General features: G+C 43.7%; 1 protein-coding gene across 6 annotated transcripts in view; it reads right to left on the reverse strand.

Moving 5' to 3' along the window:
- The window catches only part of AMPKalpha (AMP-activated protein kinase alpha subunit), a 238031-nt gene that overhangs the window by 99032 nt on the left and 111267 nt on the right, over window positions 1-27732 (reverse strand). For 2 of the 6 annotated variants that reach the window (XM_068382854.1, XM_068382861.1), the window contains 2 exons: window positions 26833-26963; window positions 1731-1844 (listed from right to left, as the gene is read on the reverse strand). In XM_068382854.1, coding sequence (XP_068238955.1) covers window positions 1731-1844; window positions 26833-26963 — 245 coding nt within the window. The remainder of the gene's footprint in view (window positions 1-1730; window positions 1845-26832; window positions 26964-27732) is intronic. The other 4 variants (XM_068382877.1, XM_068382895.1, XM_068382869.1 and 1 more) reach the window with 2 other exon arrangements.

Here is a 27732-nt window from a genome sequence, read left to right on the forward strand (position 1 = left end):
TTTCCACAACCTCCATTGTCCTTATACACCTGACAACACTTGAGATTACCAAACAATTCTTCTTCACTCAAGGGGTTAACTATTATATTGTAATTGTTCAGTGATTACCTTCCTCTTGGTAAGGGTAGAATAAACTCTTTAGCTATGGTAAGCAGCTCTTCTAGGAGAAGGACACTCCAAAATCAAACAATTGTTCTCTAGTCTTGGGTAGTGCCAAAGTCTCTGTACTATGGCCTCAACTTTGTTTAAAAAAAAAAAAAAAAAAAAAAGAGGAAGAGAAATAAGATGGAACATCGCCGAGTGTCCCCAAAGCAAGAAAACTCTAATCCAAGACAGTGGAAGACCATGGTACAGAGGCTATAGCTCTACCTAAGACCAGAGAACAATGGTTTGATTTTGAAGAAGCCTTCTCCTAGGAGAGCTGCTTACCATAGCTAAAGAGTCTCTTCTACCCTTACCAAGAAGAGAGTAGCCATTGAACAATTACATTGCAGTAGTTAAACCCTTGAGCGAAGAATTGTTTGGTAATCTCAGTGTTGTCAGGTGTGTGACAACAGAGCAGAATGTGGCCAGACTATTTGTTGTATGTGTAGCCAAAGACAAAATGAGCCGTAACTAGAGAGAGGGATCCAATGTAGTACTGTCTGGCCAGCCAAAGGACTCGTTAACTCTCTAGCGATAGTATCTCAATGGGTGGTTGGTTCAAAACAAAACGGCTGTTTTTTGTTCGGTTGTTACTATGGCTGTATGCGTTTACACAATTATTATAACGTTACTATCAATACTTTTATCATTATATTTTAAGTTTCTAACCCACTGAAGTAGAAGATAAGATAAATATTCCCGGATTACTGTAGATGTCGGACAGTACTGTGCAAGAGATGATGCATCAGGAATTGCACAATGCTTCAAGTAGCTGCATAGAACTTTGTACGCACATGGTTAGTGGTCGTCATATAAAAAAGGTACACTTAGTTAATTTCAAACTGTATACATATTGTACAGAACAGTATTACACAACAGTGTGTTTATTAATGACATACTGTACTCTACAATACTGTACAGTATATAAATGTAGGCTATGTGTGTGGTGATTTGTCAAAATAGTCGAGTCGTCTGAATGAAAACAGCAAATACTTACACTACAGTTAAGCTGTACTGTAGTGATACTACTGTAAATATATTACATTAATATACACTACAGTATCAGCAAGTGTTATAGGTACAGTATTACTTGATAGGAACAACAGTGTTTTGTTATAACTATGTGATGACTACTCAGTAAAATTATTGTTTCGGTCAGCGCAGCGACTACGTACCAGTATTACCTACTGTACTGTAGCCTTACCGTGTCCAGTACGTAGTGTACACGTGTATATGTACAGTATTGTACACTTAATAATTTAATTACAAACTATTTATACTGTGATAGAAACCAAGTAAAAACAATATTAGGCAGTACTTAGTGCGTAAATTATTTGAGCATAGGCAATGGGCAGCGAGTTGTTAGGTTAGGATAGGATTTATCCCTTCCTAGGACACCAAAGATACACGAATTCGTGCTTTTCGCGCCTGTCTCTGTTAACTAACCCTCGCAAAGAGTGGCGCCTGACTGTATATTTTTTCAGTCACATTCAGCTCGTCCCATCTCTCGAATAGGGTGGACAAGGAATAGTCACACCCTGGTGAGAGGGGAGTGCATGTGTGTGCATATTTATCAAAATATTTACCAATTATTTTTGATGGGTTGCATAAACTTGTAACAGATAGCGAGGAGTTGACGCCCAAGGAGCTGTGGGAGTTGCCTAAAGAACCCCAATAAGAGGTAACAGAGGAGATTTCATCTGAGGAAAAGAAAGAGACAGAGTGACAAACCTTTTGCTTCAAGTGAAATAAGGAAATGTTGAAAGTGTGGGAAACCGTGCAAAATTTTGTAGAAACACATCACCTACCTAAGCCTTGGAGAGGGCGAGCAACGAAAATATTTACGTACAATGCAATGTCCCATTTTCATAACATTTAAAAAAAAAAGACAAAAACTCATTTCTAGACAGTTTGCCAGTAAAAGTTGACCGTAAGAGTGTATAAAAACAATGACAAAGTGTGAAAAAAAACATAAATTAAGCTATTCAGTTAATGATAGTGAATGCCATTCAAAAAAAAGAACTCCAAATAATTTACGCAAAGTTTTTATGGAGGGAGATTCTCCCTCCTCTCTTATCTCTCGTACACTAGTCAAGACATAAATATTTCTATTTTTTTATTGTAAATTATTAATTTGTATTCATTATTTATGTTAGGGTTATAATTTGTTCTTCATATAACATTACAAACCTTTAAAACTTAGTGTATACTGTATGTGTATTCATGGATGTATGGAATGCATCGAGTGATTTTCCTTTATTTCTTATGAGGTTTACGTGCATTTTGGTTTATGAACTTGCTCCTGGAATGGATTAAACTTATAAACCGAGGTACCACTGTAAATAGAACTTCTACTACTGTATAACTACTGCATTTTAATTGCAATTCCTTCTAACAATTGGGAAGTATATGAAACCTTGAAAAATAGCAGAAAAAAAAATTTACTTATAAGAATGCCTATGAAGGGATAAAAATTGTACCAAAATGTCTGAAGAACCGATAAAGATTATTATGATAGTCATAATAGAAAGTATCCGGGTGATTGGCAAACCAAGGTATCGGTGGACTGATATTCTTGAACATATCAGGGAGATAACTTATATTGATGACTACCATATGGTAGTAAAGGATCTTGGTCTGTGGCAGTGTTATAATATGGTATCGGGGGTTTGGATCCAAGAGCAAAATGAGCACGTCAGTCTTTCTATATGTTTAGTAATCTGACAAGGGGATCTGATTTAATAACTGTCAAGAGATTACTGATAGTACAAAGGAACACCACTTACAAGAGATTACTGATGGTACAAAGTAACACCACCTATACAAGTTCTAACGCAAACCATAGATGAAATCAAAGGACTACAAAATCATCACACCATCTTTGGATCTAATTCTATGACATGAATCAGGAGCAACATACAGACTTGCCATCTGGAAAATGCCATGTAGAAACATATAATGTATAGGATCCCTTAACAATGCTTTCCCTACGTTACCCAGGAGCTTGCAAGAGGATATTACATACCAAGGTAAACATGAAAAATTCAGAGATAATTGGCATTTTTCCTGAATACAAACCTGGAGTTATTTATGTGGATTATCTTTCGGCAAAGCTGGAAGGTAGCCATTAGACTAAAAGTGCGAGGTGGCAACCCTGGGTATGCCAGGGGTGGCTGGGAGGTACCCAGCCCTCCCACATGCCATTAAAATATAGTGCCACTGAGCTTTAGTTACATTAGCTTCCGACAATTCCTGAACAATCACAGCCATGAGCTGCGTAACTTTTTGATTGCAGGCAGGACTTCTGGGGGACAGGTGATGGCGGGCCAATTTATATAAATCACTACAGGTTTGTATTAGTTAATGTAAAATACAAATTATCTCTGAATTTGTCATTTGTTCCCATACTAACAAACCTTATGTTATTTATGTGGATGACTCACTCTTAGGAGGGTGGAAGTAATAATTCTGGCATGGACACTGACAATGGTTTAACTAGTACAGTATATGAATGTGGTCTAGGGAAAAGCTTGACACCTCGCTTAACATACAAAATGAGTATGACAGCAGCCTGAGCAATTCATTTGTCATGAAAGGTAGGCACATTTTGTATGAACACATTCCGAGTTTATATATACAAAATACAAAAAGACGTTTCCAATTGCTTACATCACAGGAAGCAACGGGGACGTCAACAATATGTTCATTTATAACTATACTAGGCTATACAAGGGAAGTGATAATTACCTGCTAAGGTTGAAACCAGCTTAACGAGGGACCTATGGTGTTGTACCCCAAGGGTGGGGAAGATGAAGAAAGGAAAATGCCAGGCATACTCTCATTCATCCCAGTCTTAACCAGGGTAACCAATGCCCTAAACCATCTGCTACTTGACCAACAAGGAGCCCAAGGTATTTCTAAACCACTTGTTGAGCAGCCACCACAGGATCAATAGTAAACATATCGAGTCTCCTGTGGGTCACGTCTTGTAAATAGTGGGCTGTAAACGATTTCTGACGTTTTCACACGCCCACCTGTAATACCTGCAATACGGAAAAGTTGCATTTGAATGCCAGGGATGTATGGATACCCCTGACATCTTGGGTTTTAGGTTGTCGAGCCGGAGGAGGATCAGGGACTGGAGCTCTTCCAATTACTTGGCATATCCAGGATGAAATAGTGTTCTTAGCAATCCTCCTCTTAACCCTCCCAGAACTAACAAAAAGTGATATTAGTTGCGGCCGTGTTGCTACAGTGCGTTCAAGACAATATCTCAAACTCCTCACTGGGGACAGTAACAATTGATCTGGATCATTGGTTACAGAACATACTCATAATCTGAAAGGGCCTGAATCTAAGGTCCAGTAACCCCGGATTTTGAGTCTTGTCAATGAACTCAGGGACAAAGCTGAGTGTCACTTCCCCCCATCCCCTTTGAATGCCGTCTTCAAAGTGAGGTTTCGGTCAGCTGCATGGCGTAATGGTTCGTAGGTAGGACCTTTTAAGGACCTCAAAATGCAAACCACGTTCCAGGGAGGAGGCCTGATCTCTGACTGAGGGCAAGTGATCTCATAACTCTGTATGAGTAAAGAAAGCTCAAACGAAGAGTTCATATCCACTCGTTTCAGTTTAAAGGCGAGGCTCAAGCCTGAGTGATAGCCTTTCGCAGCCGAGAGAGAAAGGAACTTTTCCTCCTGAAGGTATACATGGAACTCCGCTGTTATGGGAATAGAGGCGTCGAGGAGAGATATTCCTTCCACAACAGCAACCAGAGAATATTGTCCATTTTGCTTGGTACACTGAGGCTGAGGACTTACGCAAGTATCTGGACATTTCTCAGCAACTTCTTGTGAAAAGCCCTTCTGAGAGAGGAGACGCTGGATAGTCTCCAGGCATAAGTCAAAGCAACTACACGGTTCTGTGGAAGATGTTTGCGTGTGGTTGTTTGAGTAGATCTGGTTGTGGAGGGAGTTCTCTCAGTAGATCTACTAATAGTTGCGGGAGGTCCGGGAATCACTCTGCAGGATGCCATAGCAGAGCTACAAGGGTTATCATTAGATTTTTGGATGCTCTGGTCTTGTTGAGAAATCTTCTCATCAGACAGAATGAGGGGATAGGTGTACACGTCGATGTTGTTCCATTGTTGTTCAAATGCATCCTGTCATAGAGCCTGAGGGTCTGAGACTGGAGAACAGTTCAGCAGAAGCTTGCTGTTCAGAGCTCTTGCGAACAGTTCTACAGTCGGGGAACTCCACAAGTCAGGACTTTGTTGGCTATCAAGCTGCAACTGCTGGGATCTTATTATGAGGCGGCCATTCTTAGCGTGAGTGACCATGTCAGCCATCCTCTTTCGCTCCCTTCTTTCCTCTGAAGGACTTGTTAGAAGTTGAGGGAATAGAGGTAGCCTGCTGACCACGTGAAGACTGGGATGGGCTTCCAAAGGGCCTTGATGTTATGGCCCTATGGAGGAGAGAATCATTCAACAATTTATTCCATCGCTCAGCAGCCCTCTCGATCTCCTCAGGAATGAAGAGAGATGAACCCTCAAGGTGGAATTCTTCAAACATGAGACTTCCACCTTCGGCACTTCTTTGTGGAATTTCCTTCTCTTGAGTGTAACATTCGCCCACATTTTGAAAACATGGTGCGACAAAAAAAGTTTGGGTACCCAACAAAAGGAAAGACTCCAAAGACTTCCTTGCGGATTCCTTTGAAAGATCGTGGGAGAGCACCATGTAGCCCATGGACACCAACCATAGGTTGAGCCACGAAGCAGCCTGCATGGGGTACTTCGCGCTTCTCTCTATGTTGAGGAGCTCAACTGCCAAGAGGGAAGCTCTCAAAGCGGAGAGGGTTTAAGTAGGAAGACCCTACATCAGGGATTCCAACGAAGGGTAGAGGGACATGGTGGAATGCAGTTCCCCTCCCATTTCATTATACTTCCTTTGTAAAAGAAAGGAAGCGGTAAAGATCGTTAGGAGGAACCTGTCCTCAAGGAACTGTAAGTTCCGGCTATTTGGGCGATAGCCTTCCACATGGTGGCTGTCAGGCCTTTAGAACAGGGCAAGGCTGCACTGGTCTTAGGAGGCTTCTGGGTCTCAAAGATCTCATCGAGAACCATATCCTTGCCTTCCTGGGTGGTGGTACCAGGAGTTGACAGCCTATTGATGGCCCTCATGCAAGAGAGGACCTGCCAAAAGGTATGTTTCGACTCGCATCTCTCTTGTTCTGAGTGAAGGTTCGGATTAGCTGCCCTCGGAAGATTTTTGTCATCTGTGTCCAATGGCTCATCTACCTCCAGGCTAACATCCAGAGCTTAGGGTAGGTTAGGGTCATCGACTGGATCAACTGAGGGACCTGCCACAGGGGACTTCCTGTTTGCCTCTGCCAAACGGGCTTCCCTTGCCTTGGCGTTCTTGGGTTTGGTTTTGGTGTCCTTGGATTCCCTTCGCGCAGAAAAGTGTTCCTCCAAGATGCCGGAAGGAGGCATTTGCAAGGGTTTAAGGACACCAGTAGCCAAAGCCTTAGCTGCAGGAGCCATAGGCTCTTCCTCAGGTGGAGATAAGGAAATTTGATGATGGTCCGGTGGCACTGCCTCAATTTCTTTAAGGTTGAAGTGTGGACAGAGATATCTCCCTGGGAGAGCCGATGTCCCCACTTGTCCTAGGATGGATGAGAACGGCATGAGGTGGAGTTACGCCTCTCATCCTCCTCTTCTGTCTCTTAGCCATGGTCTCCCTCACCTTCACTGGAGTAAAGGGAAGGTTATAGAGATAAGGATCAGAAGGTGGAGGCACCTCGGCAATAGATCGAGATGGGGAAGATCGTCGTGCCCTGTCCGACAAATGTCTCCTTCTAGGGTCAGAACTCTTATTAGACGAACTTAATTCAAGACTCCAAAGGAATCCGAGGAGTATCCCTAACTGGAACAGTCGGGGGCTGCGGCGGTGGAGGAGAACATCTTCAAGGAAGAACCCTAGAAGAAGCCTGCATAGACGTAGGAGAGAGTCTCTGTGGCAACAGGAGGTACTCCTTTGTCAAGCAAAGAGGATGGTCCAGCCTAATAGGTATGTTGGCATATCTATTAGAGGGCTCCTTAAATCCATCTGGAAAGGGTATAGGCCTGACGTCAGAGGTGGTAGAAGCCGGAGGCGGAGGTGTTGGTACTGCACTTGCTCGCGGTTCCCAAACCCCTACTCGTGAATCGCTCATGGAAATTGCCGATTTGTGCACGTAATCATGAGATTTAAGTGCAAAATCGCGAGTTTCGAGTGACAATGGACGCGATTCACGAGTAGGGGTGCTCGTAACACGAGCACTAGGAGCCAAACTGGACGGTGGAAGCTTTGAACATTTCTGTTTCTTTAGAGGACCACCTACACTAGACGTAGTCGGTAATGAGGGCCTTTGAGCAGGGGCGCTGTTGAGCGCGTCAGGGAGGAACGCGTTAAAGAGCATTGCATAAGCGAATGCTGAGCTAAGGCACCCCAAACAACAAAGAGAGCTAGAGGTAGCTTAGCTGAATGCCTGTTTGCAGAATGTTCTGTCTCAGGATCAGGTTCTGTACGAGGTCGCTTAGGAGAAGTATGGGTTGAGGAGCGATGTGCTGATGGAATGCGCATGCGCTTACCTCTTCCTTGATTGGGAACGCAAGGTTCATGATCGTGAAAGTACTGTTCGTGATCGGGAGTGTCTATCCCTTGATCGTGAACGGCGTGAACGTCCCGAGTGCCTAGCTTGCGAACGTGAGCGTTGGCCTCATGATTGTGAACATAGTCCTCGCAAGCGTCAACGTTGCCCTCGTGAACGGGAGCTTCGTCCTCGCGAATGGTGCCCTCGCGAGTGTCAACTTTGCCCTCGTGAATGGGAGCTTCGTCCTCGTGATCTAGCGTCTGGACCTAGGTCTAGACTCAGTTGCTTGTGATTGTGAAGAACGCGATTGCGAGACTTTACCTCGAGAAGAGGAACGCCTCCGAGGAGAGCATTGAGACCGTTGGTCTTGTGAGCATGAAGCTCTAGAGCGAGAACGCCTTCTGAACAAAGAGCATTGAGATCGTGATGACCTACGATCTGTATGATCTTCAGATTGCCACGAACGACGATCTGGAGAAGTGTTCCGAAGGACGAAAAGAATGAGACTCTCATTCTAGTGTGCCGCTGGTGGAAGGAGCGCTGGTCTCTTGAAGATCATCTCCTACAGCTGAAGTATTCCTGTGGGGAACAACAGACAATAATGGGTGCTACTATAGTGTGAGGTCTACCGCCATATGTCGCCTACCCAGGTGGAGGGTGAGGTCTACCGCGTGACCAGCGTCGCAGAGCCCCCTACCTAACCATCGAACCTGCTCATATAAAAGGAAGCAAATGGAGCTCCTAAATCAGTTTTTCCCTCAGCCTAAAAGAGATATCATCAATTGAGGGTACTAAAAATGTTGCTGAAGACTGTCGGTACTTTTGGGTGGAACGGCGTGACCGCAACACTCTAATCCCTATTATTGCAAGGGAATGAGCATATGGTTTGGTGATTCATTCAGATGAGTGGCCTGCTTATAGAAACCTAAATACCATGTGGTACCAACATTCTACAGTGAAGCACCAGCAAAATTATGTGGATCCAGCGACAGGAGCACAGGCAATTGAGCGATCGTGGTTGGACGGTAAAACGATGATTCTGAAGAGATTAATGGGAGGTGTTGGTCGTCAGCTGTTCCAGTCTCATCTTGATCATTTTTACTGGAAGGTGATGAGAATAAATTCCAATGATCTATTCGTGTCATTCTTAGAAGATGTACGAAGTGTGTATCGCTAGAATAAATGTATGGAAATATATGATATGTTTATTTTTACCTTTATTCCATATTTCTAATGTAATTAGAAATCCAATTATCTATTCAAGTCATTTTTAAGATATGTTTAAATTAAGTGTTTATTGCTTAAACAAATGTATGAAATGTGTTTTATCTATGAGGGACGAATAATTCAACAGTAGACCTCACGCTATAGTACTAACGGGAGGTAGATCTCACGCTATAGTGTGGTAAACCTCACGCTATAGTAGCACCCAACAATGTCCCAGGATGGTGATCAGGACCGTAGTCATTAGGAGGCCATTGGAGGGGCGAACTCGAGGGATCGACTCGTCCACGTGTGAAAGGATCAGTAGAGGGCGACAGATGTTCCTCGCAAACCTTCAAAGCATAGGATGTTGACAGCTCTGGAGTAGGATCCTTCCTGGCACCACGCTGAAAGTCGCAAAAACTCTTCCTTCGTAGGGGGTGCAGAAACCCCTAGGGACGGCCACACCTGCAACACATCTGCAAGGGAAAATGGCTCCCCGGTGGCTGGAGGTGAAGTTGCTCCTCTAGGGGAAACAACTACCCCTCCAAAGTACCACAGGGTTGCCAAAGAGTTATGAGGTCTGCGCTCCTGCTCAATCTCCCCTCGGAAGAGAGCGAACGAGGAGCTTTAAAATTTGGTTTGGGGTTAAGAACAACACGCTTTCCTAACCCCTGAGGGAGAAAGATCGCGCTTTGCCACCTTCTTTCTGCGCCATCCAAACCTCCCCCATTGGGAGGCAGGCCACTCCCTACACACTTCACAAGTCGAACCCTGCTCGCAAAGATGCCTTCTACATGAAGGATACAGAGTGCGGGTCAGTATCCACCAATGACATGATGGTACCGCATGCAGCACCCTCACGCCTAGGACATATCCGCATGAGGGTGATCAGAAGCACAAGCACACCTAAAAAGAGCAAGCAAAATAAATTACAAAGTCAATGGCAGCAATTGGAAGAGAGAGAGAGAGGAGACATCTGCTCTCTACAAGCAAAAAGAAAAAATTGACACAGCTCAGGCCGTGAGAGTATATATAAAGGCGACTGGGTACCCGCACCCACCCCTCAGCCTACCCACTCAAATGGTTAGGCAGGGTTGCCACCTCGCACTTTTAGTCTAATGGCTACCTTCAAGCTTTGCCGAAAGATAATCTACATAAATAACGTAAGGTTTGTTAGTATGGGAACAATGTCACTTTGCAAGCTGGATCTGGTTAAAACTTCTCTCTCAAGTTCAACAGGAAAGATTGAAGTTTAGATATACATAAAGTAGTCCCAAATGCACGAAAATAAGATTTCTTCACCCTTTAAAACATAAAACAGTGAGAGATCAGCAAATTGGCAGTAAATGATGAAGTCTTCCATTTGTAGCCCCAAGTTTGATAAATAGTGTATTCCAGTTTGTTTTTTATTTTTTTTAAGGTGGATATCCTTTTGCTTTCTAAAATGTCTTGAGGCATCATTACATAACCCTTGTATAAATAATATCACCATAGCAGCTCCAAGTGATGTTATGACAATGCAACTGGACAGAAGAAAATCTTCACCCATGAAAGTTTTCATGTAAAAGTTGACAGATGGTGCTCCAGAAAGAACACCAAGCTACTTGGCCTAGAGTAGCAAATGGTAAAGACATTTCCAGACTTTAAGTCAATAATTACTGTCAATAACCATAAAAGACTAAACGGAAAAAGTACACCTTACATAGGTAAAATGAGGTATCTATCTTTAAGGCATATGGATCTGGTAGCAGCAAACTTTACGTGCTGTAATCAAAGTCAAAATAATTATTACTTTATCACAGACTTTATAAAAGCTGTTCATACAGCAGGATTCAATGGACACTCAAAAAAGATCAACTAAATTCCTTTGCCTTGTCCACACCGTTGACCTAATTGTTCCATCAACTCTTTCAAATCAGTAGACCTTCATTGTAGGTACAGTACCTTTATAAATATTCTTCTTCTTCTATGACTAACAAGATTTCACAAGCTAAATTAAATATTGCCTAATGCTTAAGAAAGCTACAATAATATGTTATTTTCATTAGTAAAATAAATTTTTGAATATACTTACCCGATAATCATGTAGCTGTCAACTCCGTTGCCCGACAGAATTCTACGGGAGGGATACGCCAGCTATCACTATACTAGAAGGGGGTGTACTCACAAGCGCCACCTGTGGCCAGGTACTACAGTACTTGTTGTTGACGCCACCTCACTTTTTCCTCGGTCCACTGGTTCTCTATGGGGAGGAAGGGTGGGTCAATTAAATCATGATTATCGGGTAAGTATATTCAAAAATTTATTTTACTAATGAAAATAACATTTTTCAATATTAAACTTACCCGATAATCATGTAGCTGATTCACACCCAGGGGGGTGGGTGAAAAACCAGTGTACAAGACTAAAGGATAGCTAAGTATCCCGTATTTCATATAATCAGTTATCCACAATAACAATGAAATAATAAGTACCTGGTAAGGAAGTCGACTTGAACCGTTACTCTGCCTTTAATAAGATCGTCTTCGTTACTGAGCGCAGCGTTCCTCTTGGAAGGCTGAATCAACTCAAAGGTGCTAAAGTATACAGGGCTGCAACCCATACTAAAGGACCTCATCACAACCTTTAACCTCGGCGCTTCTCAAGAAAGAATTGACCACCCGCCAAATCAACAAGGATGTGGAAGGCTTCTTAGCCGACCGTACAACCCATAAAAAGTATTCAAGAGAAAGGTTAAAAGGTTATGGGATTATGGGAATGTAGTGGCTGAGCCCTCGCCTACTACTGCATTCGTTGCTACGAATGGTCCCAGGGTGTAGCAGTACTCGTAAAGAGACTGGACATCTTTGAGATAGAATGATGCGAACACTGACTTGCTTCTCCAATAGGTTGCATCCATAACACTCTGCAGAGAATGGCTCTGTTTGAAGGCCACTGAAGTAGCCACAGCTCTCACTTCATGTGTCCTTACCTTCAGCAAAGCAAGGTCTTCTTCCTTCAGATGAGAATGTGTTTCTCTAATCAGAAGCCTGAATAGTAAGAAACTGAGTTCTTAGAACTTGGAAAAGAAGGTTTCTTGATAGCACACTATAAGGCTTCTGATTGTCCTTGTAAAGGTTAAGACCTTTTAGATAGTACCTAAGAGCTCTAACTGGGCAAAGTACTCTCTTCAGTTCATTCCCCACCAAGTTGGACAGGCTTGGGATCTCGAACGACTTAGGCCAAGGACGTGAAGGAAGCTCGTTTAGCAAAAACCGAGCTGCAAGGAACATGTAGCCGTTTCAGATGTGAAAACAATGATCCTGCTGAAGGCGTGGATCTCACTTACTCTTTTAGCTGTTGTCAAGCACACGAGGAAAAGAGTTTTTAATGTGAGGTCCTAAAAAGAGGCTGATTGGAGAGGTTCAAATCTTGATGACATAAGGAACCTTAGGACCACGTCTAGATTCCAGCCTGGAGTGGACAACCGACGTTCCTTTGAGGTCTCAAAAGACCTAGGGAGGTCCTGTAGATCTTTGTTGGTGGAAAGATCCAAGCCTCTGTGGCGGAAAACCGCTGCCAACATACTTCTGTAACCCTTGATCGTAGGAGCTGAAAGGGATCTTACTTTCCTTAGATATAACAGGAAGTCAGCAATCTGGGTTACAGTGGTACTGGTTGAGGAAACTGCATTGGTCTTGTACCAGCTACGGAAGACTTCCCCTTGAGACTGATAGATTCTGAGAGTGGATGTTCTCCTTGCTTTGGCAATCGCTCTGGCTGCCTCCTTCGAAAAGCCCCTAGCTCTTGAGAGTCTTTCGAAAGTCTGAAGGCAGTCAGACGAAGAGCGTGGAGGATTGGGTGTACCTTCTTTACGTGAGGTAGACTTAGAAGGTTCACTCCTAGAGGAAGAGTCCTGGGAATGTCGACCAGCCATTGCAGTACCTCTAAGAACCATTCTCTCGCGGGCCAGAGCGGAGCCAACCAACGTCAGCCGTGTCCCTTTGTGAGAGGAGAACTTCTGAAGTACCCTGTTGACAATCTTGAACGGCGGGAATGCATACAGGTCGAGATGGAACCAATCCAGCAGAAAAGCATCCACGTGAACTGCTGCTGGGTCTGGAATCGGAGAACAATACAACAGGAGTCTCTAGGTTATCGAGGTAGCGAACAGATCTATGGTTGGCTGACCCCACAGGGCCCAAAGTCTGCTGCAAACATTCTTGAGAAGGGTCCACTCTGTGGGGATGACCTGACCCTTCCGGCTGAGGTGATCTGCCATGACATTCATACCGCCCTGAATGAACCTCGTTACCAGTTAGCTTTCGATCTTTAGACCAGATGAGTAGGTCCTTTGCGATCTAGAACAACTTCCACGAAAGAGTCCCTCCCTGCTTGAAGATGTAAGCCAGGGCTGTGGTGTTGTCAGAGTCCACCTCCACCACTTTGTTAAGCTGGAGGGACTTGAAGTTTATCAAGGCCAGAATAACCGCCAACAACTCCTTGCAATTGATGTGAAGTGTCCTTTGCTCCTGATTCCATGTTCCCGAGCATTCTTGTCCGTCCAAAGTCGCACCCCAGCCCGTGTCTGATGCGTCCGAGAGGAGACGGCGGTAGTGTTTCTGAACAGCCAAAGGTAGACTTCCTTGAGAAGAAAGCTGTTCTTACACCACGCGAGAGAAGACCTCCTCTCTTCGGAAACAGGAACTGAGACCGTCTCTAGCGTCATGTCCTTTATCCAGTGAGCAGCTAGATGATACTGAAGGGGGGGAGGTGGAGTCTCCCTAACACGATGAACAGGGCCAGCGATGAAAGTGTCCCTCTTAGACTCATCCACTACCTGACTGAGCATCGGTTCCTTCTCAGCATGCTCTGGATGCATTCTAGGGCTTGGAAGATCCTTGGGGCCGACGGAGAAGCCCGAAAAGCTCGACTCTGAAGATCCATACCCAAGGAGACAATGGTCTGGGATGGGACGAGCTGAGACTCCTCAAAATTGACCAGGAGGCCCAGTTCCTTGGTCAGATCCATAGTCCATTTGAAAATCTCCAGACAGCGACGACTTGAGGGAGCTCTTAAAAGCCAGTCGTCTGACGGAGCCGGACACAAGATCATGGTACTGCTGCACAGTCTGTGAACTGTCAACCATGGGCAAGCGAGGAAGTACAGTGACAACCCGAATCTGTCTAGACTGTCTGGGTCGTACAGACAACTCCTTATTGGGTTGCTGAGGTTGCCGCACTGCGTCACAACAAGTCACTTCTGCTGGTTGTTGAACGTCTTCCCCGTGACACATTGACTCCGTAAACAAAAAATCCTCTAACAAGGACTAAGCTTGGACTGCATGTCTTGCAACACAGCTCAAGGTCTATGGGAGCAGGTGTGGTAACAGACGGGATTAGCGACTGAAGTGGAACCATTACCTTCCCTGGAAGCATGTTATGCTTAAATAAAAGTCCATAGGAGGCTACGCAGCTAAAGGCTCCCTCCAAATGACAGAGTCCTCAAGGGAATATCAGAAGGAGGGAGAAAAGAACTTTCTCATCTACAGGGACCATATCCTAGAAAAGCTAAGTTCTCTCAGTGAGGGTTTCACTGGTGCAAAAGCAGCAGACTAGAAGGCAACGTTATGAAACTGCTTGACAGTCTAGTGAGTTGGCAACAACCAAAGATGTGTGACTGAGAAGCATGCGGTAAGGTATGCAGAGCATGTTGTATGCAGAGTATGCTGTATGCAGAGCATGCTGTATGTAGAGCATGTTGTATGCAGAGCATGCTGAATGCAGAGCATGCTGTATGCAGAGCATGTTGTATGCAGAGCATGCTGAATGCAGAGCATGCTGTATGCAGAGCATGTTGTATGCAGAGCATGCTGTATGCAAAGCATGCTGTATGTAGAGCATGTTGTATGCAGAGCATGCTGAATGCAGAGCATGCTGTATGCAGAGCATGTTGTATGCAGAGCATGCTGTAAGCAGAGCATGCTGTATGTAGAGCATGCTGTAAGGTAAGCAGAGCGTGTGCATGGCGTTTAACATTTCTCAGAAATTCCATGACCAGTGCTAGAGTGCTTTATGCATGCTTGCATGGGGTTTTAATATCAACATAATATTTACCTTACATTCATAACTCATGATTCATATTTTTGCCATATTTTGCGATATTGTTAAAAATATATTGCAAGGAATACAAATATATTTTTATAAGTAATAAAAATAACCTCCATTATCATAATGTTTGAAAATGGAGGTAAGGTAAGCTGAACAGCAGAGTCAGAACGAGCTGGAACAACAATAGTTGTGGTTTCCTCTTAAAGACTCTGTTGAGGGAACACCTGAGGCTCAGTCTGCAAAGGCTGATCAGCAGAAGGTAGGCGCATGGGTGGAGGAGGCTGACTCCTGGCATGAGTGGCTGAACTCAAGGGTTGCGCTTGCTGAGTGGTTGGCGGATGCGCAGTAGCAAGTTCCTGAGGAACGAGTTGAGGTTCCTGCGGTGTGAGCTGAGAGCGAAAAGGTAGTGGCTGCGCAGAACGCAGTAAAAGTCTCGCAAGTTGAGGCTCCTGAGGCGCAAGGCTAAGGTGTTGAGGTGCTTGCCTTGAGGAGGGTTGAGCTCGCTGCAGCGAGAGCTGAGGAGACTGACTCATGGATGGGAGAGGTTGTTGTACCTCAAGCGAGTGTTGCCTCACTGGTGGAACAGCAAGTGGAAGCGGAGGAAGAGAGGTATAAGCCTCCTGTTCCCATTGCTGAGGTTGCCTTAAGGAAGGCGGAGGGAGCTGCACACCACTGGGATCAGTAAACTCATAACGTGGCTCAACATCGTACGCCTGGCAGGCGGTACTGCGGTCAGGCGGAGCGAGCGCAGGCGGAGCGAGCGCAGGCGGAGGCGCAACCTTCTCAGCCCGACACTCACGCATCAAGACCGAAAGTTGTGACTGCATGGACTGCAGTAGAGTCAACTTGGGGTCGGCAGACACTAAGGTCTGCTGAGGTAAAGCCTTAACAGTAGAGATCTGTTGCGGCAGAACCTTACTCCTCTTAGGCGGAGTGCATTCAACTGATGACTGCGGCGAGTCAGAGCTAACCCAATGACTGCATCCGGGTTGTTGAACTCTAACTTCGTACGTCTGGCATAGGTCTGGACTTTACGTTTAAGAGGTCTTGAGACCTGAGACCAGCGTTTTCTCCCCTAAATTTTTTCTGCAGACGAGCAAAATAAGGGCTCAATCGTCTGCGGGTGGGAGTGACGGTCTCGGTAAGACACGCCCGCAACCACCGAGGATACTTCTGTGCGCCGATCAAGGCCTGCTGAACCCTTTTGCCCTTCGACATTGCTTCTCCCCTGGGCTTGGGAGCTTGCAAGAGGTCCCGGACTGGGAGGACGACTGGCGCGCACAGAAGTACCCTCACGCACAACACTGACACACTTTGCGCTAATCACTTATCACTTTGATTTTCTGTTTGCACTTATTTCACTGAACTCGAAACTTTAAGTGGTTTGTACCTGAAACACGCAATTCTATCCTTTCTCAAAAGTTAGTAATTGCGAAAACAGAATTACAATGTAACAGAAAAATCTAATGAAAGATAAATAATTCAGTGGCTGGAAAGAGACTAAACACTAGATCACTCTAGAAACGTTTACCTTCTTCCCCTAAAGAGACTAGGGAGAAGAGCAAAAACGATAACAACGTTACTCGCTTGAATGAAACGTTTATCCTCCTCTTTCTCCCTCCGTCTCTATCTCTCTCTCTCTCTCTCTCTCTCTTGACTTAGAACCTGAGAGAAGAGCCCAATCATATATATCGTTAAAACATATTATTGTTAAAGGAAAAAACTGAAATATTTCCCAAAATGAAAAGTTCCTTTATTAGGATTAAAACCATTAAGTTAAGAAAGAATGAACAAAACGCTAGACACGGTTACTCTTACTGCAACGTGAAACCGTGAAAATTCTTTCTCTATCGTAACGATAGAGCGCAAGTTGAACGTTCTGAACGTCAACAACTGCAGAGACAAAACAAAACGTTAGTTCAACTTTGAAAACAGTACGAGACTATCAAAGAAATTCTTTCAAAGACATTAAAATAGCATAATATGTTAACAGGTAAAACCGAAATGACGGGCTCAAAGTTAATTAACTTCGGTACCAAGAAAAGACCGCCTACTATTAGGAAGGTCGAATATAAACAAATATAAAAATTAATTTTAATAAGTTTATAATAAAAGGAAGTTAATCGAAGAGGCCTATAAGAGGCGGAGAGATATAAAATAAATCTATAACTTTTGTTAAGCAAAATTAAGAAAGAGAGTCTATACTCTCTTAGACACCAACACTTCCGTCTAAGGGAAGGGTCGGCCATTTAAAGGTGAAAGAGAGTTCATACTCTCTTCGTCACCATAATTAATCAAATTAATTCCAAAAGCTAACTAAGCTAATATAGAAGTTTCCAGTATAGCGAATAGCTGCAAATTTTAGAGAAATACTTCACCAAACCGTGAACAATACTCCAAAATCATAAGCGTATCCAAGAACGTCTTGCCGGAAGCACGACAGAGGAAAAAGTGAGGTGGCGTCAACAACAAGTACTGTAGTACCTGGCCACAGGTGGCGCTTGTGAGTACACCCCCTTCTAGTATAGTGATAGCTGGCGTATCCCTCCCGTAGAATTCTGTCGGGCAACGGAGTTGACAGCTACATGATTATCGGGTAAGTTTAATATTGAAAACTTACAATTACAAATTTCCTTGAACATTTGCCACCTAAATATTTGAAAGCTGCCAACTAGAGCAATCTATTCTTTGTAAATCGTACACCAACACAATCTTATTAAAGGGTATTGATATCCAGGTAAAAAGTAATCTATAAGGAAATAAGGTGATTAACTTCACTTTAAGTTGATTCTAGATTCCCCAATAAAATCCACTATTTATTATATCAAACAAACTGCTATTACATCAGCGAAATCCCCATTTAGCCAAAGGTATCTACATACTGATATGAAACAATAAATAGCTTAGAGCAGCAGACATTACCAATATTGACTAGACTTAAGAAAACAGCTGACAGCTCTAGCAGTCTAGACCAAACAAACCCAAGGTATATCCTTGACACCATTTTGGGTGATACTTGGTAGTAATATCTTACAGTTCAACAAAAATAAAGTCTCATTGTCTAATGGAGTTAAAAACATATAGCTTCAATTTAGCTTTTCCATCCTGAATGGAGCTAGTACAAAAAAAATGAGAAAATTTCATAAAGAGAAATATTTCCTCATAAAACTTTCTCGACAATAAAGTTGTGGTAAAATCAGTCAAATTATATAGAACATTCTTCATTATCTGCTTCTCAAAAACTGTTTCATTAGCATGATCTAGTATCAGGATCTCCGAAATGAACTCGAAACTCATTAGGCAAGGAACTCCTATACAAACCGTGAAAACATAACACGCATCATTTTCATGAAACACTTACCAAATCAAAGAAAAGAATTACCCTTAAATCAGTAAAATAAATTGAACTGGATCTGTTGTCATCAATTTCAAAGATCAATCAGAAGTATGGTACACATACAAAGATAAATTTGACTAAAAAAAAATGTGTTTTGACGTACGGAAAACTTAATTTTGGGGAAGTGCTATGTAGTCCTCAAGGACTTTCCTGTTAAAGGTTAGAACAGAGAATCCAGTATGACAAAAATACAAAAGAAATATTGTCTACACAGCTCCAAAGCCAGTCTATCAAGGTGCTAAGCATGGACTCTCAGTATGTATAAGAGATACCCACGGGTTACGGCTATACAGTATTGAACAGATCACAGCACCTCCAATACTTAAATTCTTCTAACCACTGATGACACATAATTACTGAGAACCAATACTAATACTGGAGCAAATAATACCTGGGAACTTTGTGTGCTCCCATATTAGTAAAACTAATATGTCCCCCTTTCCTTCATCATGTGCTGTTTAGTCCTCAGGGACTCATACCATCTACAACCGAGAAAATATCCAATTCATGCAGACATAGGTGAGAAGAAAAAGTAACAAGTCAGAAGAGTAGATCCCTGGGGAGGGAGCTAGATGCCCATCATGGTGCTTCTGTCAAGGGACTAGATGAGGTGTCCCCTCTACACTCGAATTCCCTTCACCAAGCACCACACCTGCATGTTGCACTGCTTGGATTTGTTTCAGTTAGTTTCTTATAAACACACTATGCCCAAACCAATCTGTAAAACTGTTTGTTCTGAAATTACATATTAGAAAAAAGGGCAAAGAAAAAACTAACTCCATTTATGTGGATTTTAGGAATGGAGACAGGATCAGCTTTTTTGTTAAGGAAGGTTGCTAGGATATGAATAGCACCTGTAAAAAGGCACTTGTTGTTCTGGGTATTTTGAAACAAATTACATATTGAAGACGTAGACCTCTGAAGACGATACCCGAGTAGACACAGAATAGAGATGTCATTCCCAGATTATAATGCTGTGATATAAAGGGGATCCCACCGCTAGAGAAGCTTCAATTTTTGGCTAAAAATCCGATGCTCGAAGTGATGGTGAGAACTCCTGTTCTCTACATAATGCTGCAAGTTCACAAACTCTTGCTCACTAGGCTAAAGGTATTAGACACATATAGCCTTCTGGTGTAACTCCAAGAAATACAATAGAATTAACTAATTTGGCCAAAAATTCTAGCAATCTAATAAGAAACCAAGACAGGAGTTGGTAGGGATGGTCATTGTAAAGGAAAAGATTGAGTAATCTTATGCAACATGTCTGTATGTATATCAATGATATAAGCTTGCTTTGGATGTTCTTTCAATGAAGATTTGCTTAACAAATTTTTGATAGCTTAAGTTCTTATCATCAAAGAGGTGAACCAGAAAGGAAGCCAAGATGTTTTGGGTTATCTGGCATGGGCATGGAGATGCATGGAGATCTATCCCTTAGGAAGTCAATCAATGATTTCCATATTAACTAGCACTGTCTGGTGGACAAGGACCTCTTATATCCCACCAAATATGTCACAATCTGAAAAAATATGTAAATAAGAGAGAAAATCAAAGCGTGAATATTCAGGGTCAGCTACGGTAGTGAGAAGCATATATATATTCCAGCTCCCTACTCTCTACTACAGCCATGCTAACAGACACTGAAGTAGGGGAAACAATGGATTGGTTGACTACTGTGGAGTCACAAGCACAAGTGTTCCTGAAAATTTTGGAAAGATCTTCAGAACCTGCGTAGTCATACTCGATATAGGAAACATGAATCATGGACCAGTCTGGGTTCAAGGCAGCCCTTGTAACTGCCTGTGAATCTACATTTGGAACTATGTAAAGCAGAAGCTTGTGATTCTTCTTTGTTATAAAGAGTCCTACTTAGATACAGGATAATCTTGAGGGAGGATCTCCTGAAATGAGCTCTGATCCCATGTCCATTTTGTGTCGAGGGCCCTCCACTAACACGTTCAGAAAGCTCATAGGTAAATCAGGGAGAGGAATAAAAAACTTCATCCAAAAGAGCTTTATCAGGAAAATTACTGCATTGAGAATTCTTGAGCAGGATCCTTCCAGCTTAGACAACAGACTACCACTCAGTTGCCAATGAAAATCTTTAATTGACAGTTCCTTATCAGATTGAACTTCTTCAGCATCAGGAAAACTGTCATCAGTTCCAAAACATTCATGTAAATTGGTGCAAACTAAGGAGACTATTTCCAAAACACAAAAGTCTTCTCTGAATGACCTTACCAACCCAACTTGAATGTACTGTATGAAGGATCATGGATAGTGGAGAAGGGACCAAAGGCACAGTGACAGTCTTTGGTAAGGGCATTATATGCTAATAACAGCAAAAGGCTCTTAGCCTAAAAACCTACTATAAAGATCAAGACTTAACTAGGCTAACAAATTATATCAAAGCTTGATGAAAGTTTCAAAGAAAGTGAAGAGGTGATAAAATACTTTCCATGCCGACATGAAAAGCCAGAACGGTTTTTACACCAGCATCTGCAAACAACTCTACTGTAGGCTACATTAGCCAGAACTGTAAAGGAGTCATATGCTAGTATCTGCAAAAAACTCTAGGCTACGTTAGCCTAAAACTTACCTAAAAAGGATCCACAACTTACGCTAGGCTAACAATTTTATGAAAACTGTGTTAACATTCATATGACGTAAAGACAAGCTTAACTTTTTAACATAAACATTTCCCATACTGCCATGAAGACGGAAACTATAATGGCATTTTACACAGAGTTAACAAGCTGAAAACAAAACCACCAAACACGAATAAATTTCAGTACCTTTACTGCACTAACACTATTGCTAGAAATATCAAATAATAAATTCAGAAGGTAATCAACTGTACTTAACTTAAAAGTTGATGGAGGAGCCTGAAAAAATTGTCGCATACAAGTATGCAGGAAAAGCACCTTATGGTAGAAATGACAAAACAAATATGGTAGCTGGGTGCAAACAAAGTACCAAGTTAGTATCGTATATAGTACTGTACTGTATTAGTATTGGTTCTCAGTGATGACGTGCCATCAGTAGTAAGACGAATTTCACCAATAGAGGACCCGTGACATTCAATAGAGTCTGAACCCATGGGTCTCCCTTGTACATACGGAGTCCGTGTTTTGCACATTGATAAACTAGCCCTGGAGGCTAGAGCTAAGAAGACAATATTTTGGGGGAACTTTTGTCATAATACATTTCCTGTTCTAGCATTTAACACGAAAGTCCTTGGAGACCACACAGCATATTAACCACAAAAAAAATCATAAAATATCAGAACAATAACTAACAAGCTCAGATTTTAATTACTTGTAGATACCTATGAATGCACCTTATGAGAGTTCAATGATTTATTTTTATTGGCTTTATCTAGGAACTCTAGGATGAATATTTCCATTAAAAAGGCCATACTAGACTGCTAGTGGTAAATACTGAAATGAATATTATTGCTAATTTTCCATTTAAATACAGAACAACAAGAAATTTTAACAAAATGTAAAAAAAATTCAGTAGTTAATATCACAAATTTTTAAGTAATTTGTATTTTTCCTAACATACTTACCTAGAACTACTTTCTTAGGAGTTACTGGTAACTCTTCCCAACCGACCAGAATTTTGTGTAGTTTACCCTATTCCCGTTTTCTATGGGGGTAACCTCAAACCTCAGGCGGAGTAATACGCGCCCTGAGGCGACCCGGGGTTGGAGAGCGTGCTAGCTCAGGTCATTCTCCTCAGTAAGTTTCATCGGAAAGGTTCTCCTCAGCCCTGCAGGGCCCTCGGGTAAGGATGGGTGGGCCATAACCCGAAAGTAGTTCTAGGTAAGTATGTTAGGAAAAATACAAATTTCTTAAAAATTTGTGATTTGTTCCAACACAGAGTATTTGCCTAGAACTACTTTCTTAGGAGACTTAAACTTAAGGAGGTGGGAGTGTCCTGCAGGGACTAGGGACCGAAGGTTGGAAGCACGAGGGGAAAAGGAACCGAGATAGGAGACTAGGTTCCGACAACCACTACTAGAAAACTGTATGAAAATAGGGGAAACTACCCAAAAAACTATCTTAAGTGTCTAAGTGGCTTACCTCTCTACAAACACTTCCAAGATGTATTCCTTGCTGAAGACGTATATCCTGGCCGCTAGGGCCTTTTGAGTCATTTCCACGCAGGGGATTAAGGGCCAGGGGAAGGATGATAAGGGGAAAGGTAAGGGATGAACATGTGTCTCTTGGCTTACCGCCCCCGGTTTTCCCGGGGCCATGACCTTAAATCTTTTGAAGGGCCGAAATGACCGGACCAAGGGCGAACCCGTCCAAGGATTTCCTAGAACAGTCCTTCAGGTAGTGCTCCGTGAACGTGGACTGTCTGGACCAGGTACCCGCTTTCAGGATTTGGCCCACGGCCATGTTCTTCTCAAAGGCTAGGGAGGTGCTAAGACCCCTAATATCATGAGGCCTTGGTTTGCCTGAGAGAGGGGTTCCTGAGGCATCGTAAGCCCTCTTGATCACTTGCGTAGCCAGAAGGAGATTGAATTCTTGGAGACTGGTTTCTTCACACGTCCGGTCGAAACGAATAAACTCTTGATCTCAGGTCGGAGCTTGGATGTCCTTTCCAGGTATTTCCTTACTGCTCTGACCAGGCATAAGAACAAGTCTTTAGGGTTGTCTGACCGAGGGATCGCTGGCACCAAAAAGCCCTCGAACTGAGGATCCCAACAAGCCGGGTTCTGTGTTTTGGCCACAAAGCTAGGGACGAAATTAAACGAAGCCTCACGCCACCCCTTTGAGTGTGAGACCTCGTACGATAGTCCGTGTAACTCACTAACTCTCTTTGCCGAAGCCAGGGCCAAGAGAAAGACTGTTTTGAGGGTGAGTTCCTTATCCAGGATGTCCTTGAGGGGCTCAAAGGGCGGTTCTGACAGGGCTTTGAGTACTCTAGCTAGGTCCCACTGCGGTACCCTCACCTCTTGTGGGGGACATGAATGCTCAAAACTCCTGATGAGCATCGAGATGTGTCGGGAAGCCCCCTAAATCAATGCCCATTAGGAGGAAGACCTAACCTAATGCTGCACGTACTCCTTTTATGGCTGGAATGGAAGTGCCCACATCGTCTCTGAGGTACACCAGGAAGTCCGCTATGTCGTGAATCGAAGCCCCCAAGGGTTTGATATCCCGGGAAGTGCACCATTTTGAGAAGACTGCCCATTTTGCCTGGTAGACTGCGATTGAGGAACGCCTTAAGTAACCTGACATCCTCGCTGCGGTCCTCGATGAGTATCCATCCTTCTTCAGGAGCCGCTCGATAACCTCCACGCGTGAAGGCGGAGGGACCGAGGGTTTTCGTGAAACCTTTGGAAGTGGGGCTGACGGAGGTGGTCTGGCCTGTCTGGAAGCGGCCAAGGAGGAAGAAGGGCCAGTTCTTTTAGGTCTGCGACCCACTCCCTCTCCGGCCACCAAGGCGCAACCAGAGTCATCTGGAGGTTGGCTGTTGTTCTCACCCTGTTGAGGACTTGCCTGATCATCCTGAAGGGAGGGAAGGCGTACACATCGAGGCCGTCCCAAGGGTGTTGGAAGGCGTCCTCGAACGCCGCTGATGGATCTGGGACTGGAGAACAGAACACGGGGAGCTGGGCGTTCAGACGTGTGGCGAAAAGGTCCACTACCGGAGAACGCCCCACTTCAGTATGACTGCCCGAGCTACTCCCGGGTGTAGAGTCCACTCTGACCCTATCACCTGGCCTACTCTGCTGAGGCCGTCTGCCAGGACATTCTTCTTTCCTGGGATGAACCTTCCTGTGAATCGATCCCTTCTTTTACAGCCCATTCTAATAGTTCTATAGTTCTGTCGATAACGCGCATAGCTCTTTCGACTTTAGACCCCCTTGCTTCTTTACGTGGGCTACTACCGTGGCGTTGTTGCACATTAACGCCACGGTGTTCCCCCGGAGGAGGTGAACGAATTCCTGACTCGCCCTCAGTACGGCCATCATCTCTAGAATGATTATGTGTCGCGTTGCTTCCTCGCGCGACCATTTTCCTTTTGTCGACTTGTCGAGTAGGTGAGCCCCACAACCTTCCTTCGATGCATCCGTGAACAATAGCACCTCCGGAGGGTCGGGTGCGAAGGGCATCCCTTCTCGGTGTTCATTCTGTCGTGCCACCACTATAGGACCACCTTCGCTTCTGGGGAGACCGGAACCACCTTGTGGGGATTTCTTCCTTGGGTCCAGTGTTCCTTCAGGTTCCATTGCACTGCCCGGAGTTTGAGTCTCCCCTGTGGTGCTAACTTCTCTAACGACACTAGGTGGCCTAACAACTTCTGCCAATCCTTGGCCCTCCTGGGTTGGTCCGTCAGGAAGGGTTGCAGAACTCACTCCAGGTTTTCCAACCTCTCCAATGAGGGGAAAGCTCACACTAATCGTGTGTCCAGGACCATCCCCAAGTAGGTCATCCTGGTGGTGGGACTCAACTGGGACTTTTCTAAGTTGACTGTGATACTCAATTCTTTACAGAGACGGAGCAACTTTGCGCCTTGCTCCCTCAGTTCTTCCTTTGAGGCAGAAAGAAGCAACAAATCGTCCAGGTATCGGATCAGGCGAATGCCCTGCTCGTGTGCCCATACGGAGACCGTCGTGAAAACTCTTGTAAACACTTGAGGGGCTGTCGACAGTCCGAAGCAAAGGGTCTTGAATTGCAGGACTCGGGTATCCCACTTTATCCTGAGGAACTTCCTGCTGGAGGGGTGAACGGGGATTTGGAAGTAAGCGTCCTTGAGATCCAGGGATATCATGAAGTCCCCTTCTCTCAAGGCGGCCAACACTGTCCTCGCAATGTCCATCTTGAAGTCCGTTTTTGCCACAAACTTGTTGAGGGCCGACAGGTCTATTACTGGCCTCCACCCCCCTGTGGCCTTCTCCACCAGGAAGAGCCTGCTGTAGAACCCCGGGCCGGGATCTTCAACTGGTTCCAACGCTCCCTTGGAGATCATGGACAACATCTGTTCTTGCAACGCCGCCCGAAGAGGTAGAAGAGGTAGCACCCGACTTCCCCCACATAGGGTCTTCAGTAGAGACGGGCCCTGCGGGCACCAGGACCTCGTTTCCCACACACACTCCCACACCTCCCTCAGGCCCCTCACATGCCTGTATCACACCAGAATCTTCCCCCACAGACAATGCAGACTCCTGGGGAAGGGCAATGGGCCGCTTCCCCGCAACGGACTTACCTCGTCCCCTACTCTGGGTAGGGGAAGATGGAAGGGAGCCTCGTTCCGACGAGGCATCTGGAGACACCAAAGAAGAAGACACGTTGGCTTTCTTGGGCGACTTCTTGGCCGCCTTCTTCTTCTTCGTGCCATAAAGGACACACTGGATCTCGCTCCAGGACTCGCACTCCGAGCACCTGGTGGTAGGGGAGCACACCTTGCCCCTACATGACGAACACAGTGAGTGGGGGTTAACCTCGGGCTTGGAGAGGAAAGCCCTACAAGACTTACCGGCCACAGGCCCAGGGCAACGGCGGGGATGCTCCATAACGAAACACTAACACACCAAGAGACACAGGGACATAGAGGAAAGGATAAGGATAAGGACACGTGGGGACCGCGTGGTAGACACAAAGGGTCGCACTGGGTAAGAGAGAGCGCGGCGAGATGGTAATCACGTCGCGACCAGAAACTTACTGAGGAACACGACCTGAGCTAGCACGCTCTCCGACCCCGGGTCGCCTCAGGGCGCATATCACTACCCCCATAGAAAACGGGAATAGGGTAAACTACACAAAATTCTGGTCGGTTGGGAAGAGTTACCAGTAACTCCTAAGAAAGTAGTTCTAGGTAAGTACTCTGTGTTGGAACAAACGAGTGTTAATAAAGCTGTTAAAAGTATGCATAAGATTATAATTTCTACCAAGCTACTGGTATATCTGTTAAATCACATTTGCTGTACTTAGAAATGGCCGACAGGGCTCACTTGAACATTTTCATTTTTGATATATACCAATCAAACTGACACGGATCCATTACTTTTTATTCGTATTTAAAGGAACTTCATTTCAGAATTCAAAAACCATTATAAATGAAAAAGGTACTATTTTTTATTTTTTGGATTTTTAGTCAATATTTCATCTACGGGGACCAACTAAAGGATGATTAACAGGGTAACCAGTGAATGCATGTGAGAAAAACAAGCATGCTAATAATTTATTACACTTTAGGAGAGGGCTATAAAATATGACCTGATACAAGAAATATTCATTAGCATCTTACCTCATAACTTGAAATTTTCAACTTACCTTCAAAACTTATGGAGGACACTTGAAAAACTAGGAACCTCAAAAACAAAACTAAAGGGACACTGACCATTTTTGGACTTACGCGCAATACGCTCAGGATGAGGCTTGCAACTACTTGGACTAGAATCCATTGGACTGAACACTGGTGTTGGTGGATTATTTGGTGGTGGTGATCCAGCGGAATAGAAAGCAGAAATACTGCAAAAGAAAGCAAATTTACAATAGATGATTGAAAGATGGAAGATATTCAAAGTGCTAACTTTAAAATATCTCACTGAGCAATTCACAATTTTAAACACATGAATGCAGTATAAAAAATTCCCATGTAATAGGATATAGTTAACACACCTTGGGACAAAAACTAACAAAAAATTAATGGGTCACATCTATGGAAAATTTCCACATACTTAAAATTATCAAAAACATCAAAATATTGAACCAAGTCTTGCTTCAACATACAACAATGTCTTCTGATAGGTCAGTATTCATGCACCAGGAAAAGAGAATTCTACTGACTTGCATGATTGATACTATTTCTGCTTGTCACTCACTTAACCATTAATTGCAAATCAAATATAACCTGGCATCTTGTAATGTACTAAATCTAGCTCCTTTCCAAAAACTAGAATGAAAAAACTACAACATAATCATGTCAATATCACAAAATCATTGAGCATCTGTAGAACACTAACTAATGCTTACAACTACAGCACATATACCATACATGACTTCATATTGAGAAGCTAATTCTGCAAAAAAATTAAATAATCATTATATGTTATAACTATCATTACTATACACAGGTTTAATTAGATCAATGATTTATGTTTATAAACTACTGGAGGTCTGGCTCAAATGATATTTTTTTAAATGAAAGGGGAAAATTAGAACCCAAAAGTTATTCTGGTTCCAAAGTTCTCATGAGACCAAGTGTAATGGAAGAAAATTAAAAGGACATAAAGCAATG

The sequence above is a fragment of the Palaemon carinicauda genome, chromosome 1 (genome assembly GCF_036898095.1).
Source record: "Palaemon carinicauda isolate YSFRI2023 chromosome 1, ASM3689809v2, whole genome shotgun sequence".
Taxonomy (NCBI): domain Eukaryota; kingdom Metazoa; phylum Arthropoda; class Malacostraca; order Decapoda; family Palaemonidae; genus Palaemon; species Palaemon carinicauda.